This window comes from Nansenia antarctica, assembly GCF_963989245.1.
Source record: "Nansenia antarctica genome assembly, chromosome: 3".
In the NCBI taxonomy this organism is placed as follows: domain Eukaryota; kingdom Metazoa; phylum Chordata; class Actinopteri; order Argentiniformes; family Microstomatidae; genus Nansenia; species Nansenia antarctica.
The window spans coordinates 72,026,785-72,035,743 of record NC_137688.1 but is presented as its reverse complement, the minus strand read 5'-3'; the positions used below and the strand labels follow the sequence as shown (position 1 = coordinate 72,035,743).

Genomic DNA, 8,959 nt, shown 5'->3' with positions numbered 1-8,959 from the left:
GAGAGTCATGCATGCGTTATTTCTGTCAAACGGTTACTAGCCTGGTGATTGACCACATAGGCGTTCTCCAGAGACGTGCAGCGGAACATGTTTAGTTCTACAGATACTGAACAGACCCTCCTTCAGTGAAAACAGTGTAAACAGCAGTGTTGGAGCTGGGGGGGAGGGGGGCCGTGGTAGAGCTGGGGGGGGGAGGGGGGCCGTGGTAGAGCTGGGGGGGGGAGGGGGGCCGTGGTAGAGCTGGGGGGGAGGGGGGCCGTGGTAGAGCTGGGGGGGAGGGGGGCCGTGGTAGAGCTGGGGGGAGGGGGGCCGTGGTAGAGCTGGGGGGGAGGAGGGCCGTGGTAGAGCTGGGGGGGCCATGGTAGGGCTGGGGGAGGGGCGGGGAGGGGGGCCGTGGTAGGACTGGCTCCGGGGGGGGGGCGGGGTAGAGCTGGGGGAGGGGGGGAGGGGGGGGAGGGGAGGGGGTTGTGGTAGAGCTGGGGGAGGGGAGGGGGGGCCGTGGTAGGGCTGGGTCCGGGGGGGGGGGCGTCACCCCCCTTGCTGTGAGCTTTGTTGTCATTGCAGATTACAAGTACTAGACAATGAAATGCAGTTTAGCATCTAACCAGGAGTGCTAAGCACTATCAGTAGAGAACGAGGTGGAGGTTGTTTTTGTTGTGCTTCCTGGTTTTCGTATCAACGCGCGCATGCCCTGTGCCATGTAGTAACGTACTTCCAGGTCTACCTGCATACGCATGCCCAGTGTACCTGAATACGCATGCCCAGTGTACCTGAATACGCATGCCCAGTGTACCTGAATACGCATGCCCAGTGTACCTGAATACGCATGATAGATAGATAGATAGATAGATAGATAGATAGATAGATAGATAGATAGACTTTATTTGTCATTGTTACAGTACAGGTACCAAACAACGAAATTTAGGAGGGGAGGCTCCCCTGGTGTTTAAGAAAGGAAAAAGAAACACATTTTGGAAAAAGCATAGATGCATAAAATCACAAGAAGATAAGGAGCTGGTTTACATCAATAGAGGCTATGTACACAATCCACTGTACTATACTGCACAGATAGTCAACTAGGGTTGTCATATTGCACAAGAAAGTATTTTTTCACATTTTTTTTAAAGTGTCACAGTTTGCAGGCTTGAAAATGTACATGTTTGTGCCTCAGCACTAGCTGCCATTACAATCCGTCCGGACTTGTCCTGGGCCCAGAACTTAGGCCTTTTCTGTGTTCAGGGCCTTGACGGCCCTGTGGTAGAAGCTGTCCTTCAGTCTGTTTGTCCTAGCGGCCGGGGTCCTGTACCTCCTGTTCGAGGGCAGCTTGACAAAGTGTTCGTGCCCAGGGTGGGTCGGGTCCTTGGAGATCTTGGAGGCCCTCCTGAGACAGCGTGTTTCGTACAGCTCCTTCAGAGAGGGGAGGGTGGCTCAGGCCCAGTGTACCTGAATACGCATGCCCAGTGTACCTGAATACGCATGCCCAGTGTACCTGAATACGCATGCCCAGTGTACCTGAATACGCATGCCCAGTGTACCTGAATACGCATGCCCAGTGTACCTGAATACGCATGCCCAGTGTACCTGAATACGCGATTCTGTGGCCTGAGATCCTTTTGCGCGGCAATGAGAAAATGCTTGTTTTGCCAGAGATCGAAATTGTGTTTCGTCGTCGTGTAGCTATACCCTGAGAGTCATTGTCAAAGTGTGTGAGGGGGGGGGGGGGGGGGGGGGATAGTTCATTGGGATGTGTGGAGGGGGGATTGTTTATCAGAGTGACAGCTCTGTAGAAGAAGCTGTTCTGGAGCCTGTTGGTACACGACCTGAGGATCCTGAGTCTCTTAGATGGTAGGGTCAGGGTCAGGGGTCAAACAGACCGTGGCTGGGGTGGGAGGAATCCATGATGATGTTTGCCGCCCTCCGCCGACACCGGGTTGCCTGGAGGGACTAGGTAGGGAGTTTGGTCCCAACGATGCGCTGGGCGGTTTTCACCACCCGTTGCAGAGTTGCCGTACCACAATGTGATGCAGCTGGTGATGATGCTCTCAGTGGTGCAGCGGTAGAAGTTGGTCAGGATCCTGGGAGACAGCTGGGCGTTCGACAGTCTCCTCAGGAAGTATAGGGGGGGAGGGGAGGGGGGCCGTGGTGGGGAGGGGAGGGGGGCCGTGGTTGCTGTGCCTTTTTGACCAGGGAAGAGGTATTGAGGCTCCAAGAGAGGTCCTTGGAGATGTGGACATCCAGAAACTACAAGCATTGCACTAAGGAGCGCTATGGGAGATCTTTACAACCATGCTGCTGTAACACCTTAATTTACCTTTGGGGATCAACGAAATATCTATTGTTATGGTTGGGGTCGCCATTTCCTTGGCAACTTCTTGGTGCCTGCCTCTGGTGGCCCCTGGTGGCCTGGGACAGTACTACACTCCCTGTTCCTCTCCTCGTCATGGACTAATGTGTCACCTGTGAGTGTGTGTGTGTGTGTGTGTGTGTGTGTGTGTGTCACCTGTGTATTTATGTCCTCACTTCCCGGCACTCCTTGCCGCGTGACCCTGTCTGTTCCTAGTGTGAGTGTGAGATAAGTATAAGTGTGTGTTCTGTGTGAGTGTGAGTTCTGTGTGAGTGTGTGTTCTGTGTGAGTGTGTGTTCCTGCTCTGTTATGTTTCTGCCTTGCACAGGGAGATGTGTTTGCTAACGGTGTGTGTCCTGTTCTCTCACGCAGGACGCTCAGAGGGCTTGACTACAGCAGCCAGTAGGAACACCCCGTCTGTCGACCAATAGGAGCAGCTTGATCCTCGGCTGATGGAATCCCAGGAGTTTTGAAAGACAGAGAGAGAGAGAGAGAAATAGAAAGAGAAGGAGAGGACCAGGAGGAGCCTGCAGCCCCCCCCCCCCAGCAGCAGCATGTCCATGGAGGCCCTCCAGCCCGTCCTGAGGCGCCAGGCGAGGCCCCCCCCCCTCCGCCCCTCCGCCCAGCCGCCTGCTCACCAAGGGCCCAGAGTTTTTCCGGCCGGGTGCAGCACTGGGAGGGGCGAGGCCAGTGGGGACGGGCCCCCTCACCCCCCGTAAGCAGAGCGCCGTGGAGCGTCTGGAGGCGGACAAGGCCAAGTACGTGAAGAGCCCCGTGGCGCTCACCAAGCAGCGGCCAATCAAAGTGCCTCCCCCGGTGATGAGGAAGCCCCTGCTGTCCCTCCGCCCCACCCGCAAGACCCCCCCCCGCCCCCCCCACCACGCCCAGGAGGGGGGAGGAGGGGGGGGCGCCCTTCTGGACCTGGAGCACCTCAGCAACCTGATCAACGGGGTGGGGGATACGCCCCCCTCCTCCCCCCCCAGCTCCCCCCTCCCCCCCCCCCCTGCCCAGAGCACAGAGGAGGCGCTTCCCTCACCGCCTGACAAGCTCCCACCTGACGACAGCTCTCCCTGCCCCCCCCCCTCCTCCTCCTCCTCCTCCACCACCCCCGCTGGGGCCGAGGGGGAGGGCGAGGGGAAGGGAAGGGGGGGCCCCGGTCCTGCTGACTGGTCCTCCAGCCCAGGGGGGGTGAGGGTTAAGGCCCTTGGCCCAGCGAAGGCAGAGGCCCCTGGGTCTGGATCTGGGCCTAGTTCTGGGTCTGGGCCTAGTTCTGGTTCTGGTGCCACTGCAGGGACCGTCCGTAGAGTGGACGTGAGGCCCCAGACCCGGCTGGGGGGGCTGGGGGGGCGGACGGCCTTCAGAGGGCAGCAGCGTCTGATGCGCCTGCCCCTCCTCCACCCCCCCCCCTGCCTCCTCCTCCTCCCCCCTGCGCTTCTTCCACCCCAGGATCACCCCGGGACACTCCACCCCCACCCCTCTCAAACCTGTCCCAGCTCCACCCCCTGCCTCCCCTTCCCCGGCCTCCCCCCCCTCCCTGCTGCCTCCCCCCTTCAGCCCCCCGGGCCTCCTCCCCCCTCCCTCCCCGGCAGGGACCCGCCTGTCGACCTCCAGCTCTAGGAAGCGCCCCTCCCTGACCCGCTCCAAGTCGGACATGAGCGACCGCTGGTCGCGGGCCGGCACCGACATGGAGCGCTTCTTCAACCTCTGCGGCCTCGACCCCGAGGAGCTGGCCGCCCTGGCCACGCCCGGCTCTGACATCATGTCCATCGCACGCCTCCGCAGCGCCTCCGCCCCGGGGTCAGAGGTCGCGGGGGAGGAGGGGGAGGAGGAGGAGGGAGGGGCGGGGGAGGAGAGGGCGCCGTACGGGGTGTCCGTCATCGAGAGGAACGCCCGGGTCATCAAGTGGCTGTACAGCGTTGGAGCGGCCAAGAACAGCGCCAGGAACACCAACGTGTAGCCGGCCAATGAGAGACAGGCGTGTTAAGGTCTAGGCCAATGAAAGACAGGCGTGTTAAACGTCTGGCCAACGAGAGACAGACATGTAAAACTTTTGGCCAACGAGAGATATGCATGTAAACCTTTTGGCCAATGAGAGACAGGCTTGTAAACCTTTTGGCCAATGAGAGACAGGCATGTAAACCTTTTGGCCAATGAGAGACAGGCTTGTAAACTTATTGGCCAATGAGATACAGGCTTGCAGAGACAGAGGACATGAGGGGGAGGGACTTCCTGCTTCAACACTGAAGATGAGGATGATGAAGATAGATGAAGAGGACTGAGGAGGGTTGGTCTGGGGACTACGGGGTCGGAGGTCGTCTGACAGGTTATTTATTGTGAGGCGTGAGGTACTTCTATGGCCTGCCACCATGACATGATGATGTTTTTGTGAAATGTACATTTTTATTGTGAACTGACTGACAGACGTTGAACATTTTGTCTTTTTTCTTTTTTTACCTGATAAAAAAGCGTCTGTCTCATCCTGGTGGTGTCCTGCCTCTCCTCGCCACTGGGGGGCGCTGCTGGACACTCTGGACCTCTGTCTGTACATAAACACCATTAAACATGTAGTACAGCAAACTGAGTGTGTGTGTGTGTGTGTGTGTGTGTGTGTGTGTGTGTGTGTGTGTGTCCTGATGAGTGAAGAATGACATGACTTCTTTCTGGGAAAAAACAGGCGGCCATGACAATGACAGTGAAGCGTGTTGTTGGACAAGGCCTAACTGAAGACAAACCCTAACTCTGACCCAAGGCCAGGCACGAGGCACAGAGGGAGGTGCAGTTACAGTAGAGTTCCACTAGAGTTCATGATAGTTCAGTTAGTGCTGTAACTGGGTCACGAATCACAGGCCCTTTATCAATTGTTACAAACTGGGTTCTCCTCCCCCCTCTCCTCCCTCCTCTCCTCCTCTCCTCTCCTCCCCCCTCTCCTCCTCTCCTCCCCCCTCTCCTCCTCTTCTCCCTCCTCTTGTCTTCTCTCCTCTCCTCCCTCCTCTGTCCTCTCCTCCCTCCTCTCCTCCTCTCCTCCCTCCTCCACTCTCTTCCTGCTAAAAACCCATTGGAGGAGAAGATGTAGGCTCCTCCCCTTAGAGCTTTCTGAGAAGGAAGGAATGGATGAAGGAGAGGAAGGTGTGTGAATATGACCTGCTCACATGGAAACATTGATCCCTTTTGGATCAATAATAATTGATTGATCAAAAGCGTGTATTAGTCTCTCCAACCTCTTCAGGGTTAGGGGTTAGGTGGCCTTGAGATCGGGAGGTTGTGAGTTTGATCCCCGGCCGAGTCGTACCACCAAAGACTATACAAATGATGCCTCCCTGCTTGGCACTCAGCATTAAGGGCTGGATTGGGGGTAAGACCCTGCATCACCTACAACAACCAGCGTCATGTCCAGGGGGTGTACTTGTACATCAAGCTGCCTCACGCTACGGAGACAGGAGATAGGCTCCTGCCCCCTATGGGAGAACCATCGGTTAGGGTTAGGGTTAGGAAGGGTTAGGAGGGGTAAGTTTAGGAAGGGTTAAGAGGGTTAGGGTTAGGAGGGGTAGGTTTAGGGGGGGTTAGGAGGGTTAAGAGGGTTAGGGTTAGGAGAGGTAGGTTTAGGAGGGTTAAGAGGGTTAGGAGAGGTAGGTTTAGGAGGGGTTAGGAGAGGTAGGTTTAGGAGAGGTAGGTTTAGGAGAGGTAGGTTTAGGAGGGGTAGGTTTAGGAGAGGTAGGTTTAGGAGGGGTAGGTTTAGGAGAGGTAGGTTTAGGAGAGGTAGGGTTAGGAGAGGTAGGGTTAGGAGGGGTTAGGAGAGGTAGGTTTAGGAGAGGTAGGTTTAGGAGAGGTAGGTTTAGGAGAGGTAGGTTTAGGAGAGGTAGGTTTAGGAGGGGTAGGTTTAGGAGAGGTAGGTTTAGGAGGGGTAGGTTTAGGAGGGGTAGGTTTAGGAGGGGTAGGTTTAGGAGGGGTAGGTTTAGGAGGGGTAGGTTTAGGAGAGGTAGGTTTAGGAGAGGTAGGTTTAGGAGAGGTAGGTTTAGGAGGGGTAGGTTTAGGAGGGGTAGGTTTAGGAGGGGTAGGTTTAGGAGAGGTAGGTTTAGGTTTCTGGTGGGTTAGGGTGGGTTAGGAGGGGTTAGGAGGGGTAGGTTTAGGAGAGGTAGGTTTAGGAGAGGTAGGTTTAGGAGGGGTAGGTTTAGGAGAGGTAGGTTTAGGAGAGGTAGGTTTAGGAGGGGTAGGTTTAGGAGAGGTAGGTTTAGGTTTCTGGTGGGTTAGGGCGGGTTAGGAGGGGTTAGGGGGGGTTAGGAGAGGTAGGTTTCAATAAACTGAATATTTTTCAAACATGCTTATTCATACACAAATTCATCAACAACAAGCAAGATCTTCCTTCTACTTTCCATAATTTCTTTATTTTCTCATCTGACATCCACTCTTATCCAACAAGATTCAATAATGACCTCCACTTACCTTTCTGTCGAACTTCTAGCCACCAATTCAACATTTGTTATAGAGATCCGAGAATCTGGAACACCTTGAGCTCGCCACTGAGATCAACACCTCGATCAGCTTTCAAAAAGCAACTGAAAAAAAATCCCGTTGAAAGGTGGGCAAGATGGAAATCTATGTTTATTTTTTTACTAATCTAATTTTTTTGTTTGTTTTGTTTTTGTCTTGTGTGTTTGTATGTGCTATCCTACCTTTCTGCCCGATGGATATGATTTTGTTTGTGGTTTCTTTTCTCCTATTGACGTGCAGTAAGTGTCCCTTGATTTTTATTTGAAACATTGATATTGACGCCCCGCGGTGGTGTAGCGGTCTAAGCACTGGCCACTAGTGCAAGCTGCCCACCGGGGACTGGGATCGAATCCCAGCTCGCCAGATCCGGATATGGCTGGGGCACACACGGGGAGCGGCATATTGGGCGGCCGCTCCCGAGGGCGGTATAGGAGTATTTCCGGACAAGGATCCGTCGCGCAACAGCGCCCCCGGGGTGCCGGAATAACAGGTGCTGGGCTCGAGGAGCCAGTCAGCTAGTCTGCCTGGCGGCCTCTTCTGGGACTGCCGGCCACGGGGTCGTGCGGCGGATCCTTCGCAATAGGCAGGGGATAATTGGATGCTAGGTTGGGTTAAATTGGCTACCAAATTGGGTGAAAAAGGGATAAAATCTGAAAAACAAATTAAAAAAAACAAAAAAACATTGATATTGACGTGGAGTGGAACTCTGTACAAGCCTTCTGGGCTTCGTTCCCTCCTTGCACAATTTCTTGTGTGCTAAATAAACAAACTAAACTAAACTAAACTAGGTTTAGGTTTCTGGTGGGTTAGGTTTCAGCTCACTGTACAAAGGATCAGTGCAGTTTGTCCAGATTCCAGAATGTCAAACAAGTAGGATTAGTGTGTGTGCGCGTACGTGCGTGTGTGTGTGTGTGTGTGTGTGTGCGTGCGAGAGTCTGTATGTAGGTGTGTATGTATGTGTGCTTGTTGTATGTCTGTGTGTGTGTGTGTGTGTGTGTGTGTATGTATGTACCTATTTCTACCTGAGACTAGCAGTCGAAGGTTCTCAGCAGCACAGCGTGGTCGAGCTGTACCTCTCCCTGGACCCCAGCCACCTGTCAATCACACCTGCGGACCCCCGGCACCTGTCAATCACACCTGCGGACCCCAGGCACCTGTCAATCACACCTGAGGACCCCAGCCGCCCTGTCAATCACACCTGTGGACCCCTGTACTACAGGATCAGGGTTAGGGCTAACCTGTACTACAGGATGGGCTGTCTGAAGACCCTCTCAGACCACCTGCGGACCGCCAGGTGTCTGGTCCTGCCCCGCCCCGCGGACCCTAGCCCTGGGGGAGACACCTGTCAAGGAGAGGCTACGGTGAGTCACTTACACAGGGTCATAAATGGGACCCGGTCTGGTGGAAGGGGAAAACAAGCCAACGGCCGATTTAATGTTTAGACTTTTATTTAGAAAGTCAACGACACGTCGCTAGTCAACTAACGCACCTTGTTGTGTGAGCCTGCTAACAATGTAAAGTAGTGTTCTAGTTAACTAGGTAACAATGTAAAGTAGTGTTCTAGTTAACTAGGTAGCAGTGGGTTAGGGTTTGGCTTGACTACCGGGTTTTCAACAACGTTGAAACGTAGTTCCGTGTTTCAAAAGAAAAGTCTGAACATTTTGACATTCACCAGATCGTGTCACAAATTCTTTCTGAATCGTTCCTGCGTGGTGCCCAGGGTACCAGACACGGGGGAGGAGAGCCCTGTCACCATGACCAGCCTCTCATTCATGTGCTGCAGGCTGGACTAGCATGGCTGCAGTCTCCTTCACTGCAGGGGATGATGGTCATTCAGCTGTCACTGTGTCATTCTGTCACTCTGTGTTCAGTTGGTGACATATTAGTGAAAGAGCCATGGAAAATACCTCTCCTTTCCTGTCTCTCTCTGTCTCTCTCTGTCTCTCTCTCTCTCTCTCTCTCTGTCTCTCGTTCTCTCTCTCTCTGTCTCTCTCTCTCTCTCTCTCTCTCTCTCTCTCTCTCTCTCTCTCTTTCTCTCTCTCTCGCTCTCTCTCTGTTTCTCTCTCTGAATCCCCCCCCTCTCTCTCTCTCTGTCTCTCTCTCTCTCTCTCTCTATCTCCCCCCCCC

The 8,959-nt window shown here is 54.4% G+C and overlaps 2 protein-coding genes across 2 annotated transcripts in view; both read left to right on the top strand.

Annotated features, from left to right (window-relative positions):
- Nucleotides 1-2,448: 2,448 nt before the first annotated feature.
- On the top strand, nucleotides 2,449-4,301 carry fam110a (family with sequence similarity 110 member A; the record flags this gene model as incomplete). Its single annotated transcript, XM_080527527.1, has 4 exons — nucleotides 2,449-2,459; nucleotides 2,717-2,746; nucleotides 2,971-3,295; nucleotides 3,753-4,301. 4 exons carry the CDS (start codon nucleotides 2,449-2,451, stop codon nucleotides 4,299-4,301), a joined length of 915 nt encoding a protein of 304 aa, XP_080383653.1.
- A 3,390-nt stretch (nucleotides 4,302-7,691) lies between these two features.
- Nucleotides 7,692-8,959, top strand: part of LOC308154363 (sodium-dependent lysophosphatidylcholine symporter 1-like) — a gene marked incomplete at both ends in the record, with an annotated part of 12,420 nt that continues 11,152 nt past the window's right edge. Inside the window, 2 exons of the mRNA XM_080527526.1 lie at nucleotides 7,692-7,702; nucleotides 7,923-8,193. Of these exons, the coding sequence (XP_080383652.1) occupies nucleotides 7,692-7,702; nucleotides 7,923-8,193 (282 nt within the window). The remainder of the gene's footprint in view (nucleotides 7,703-7,922; nucleotides 8,194-8,959) is intronic.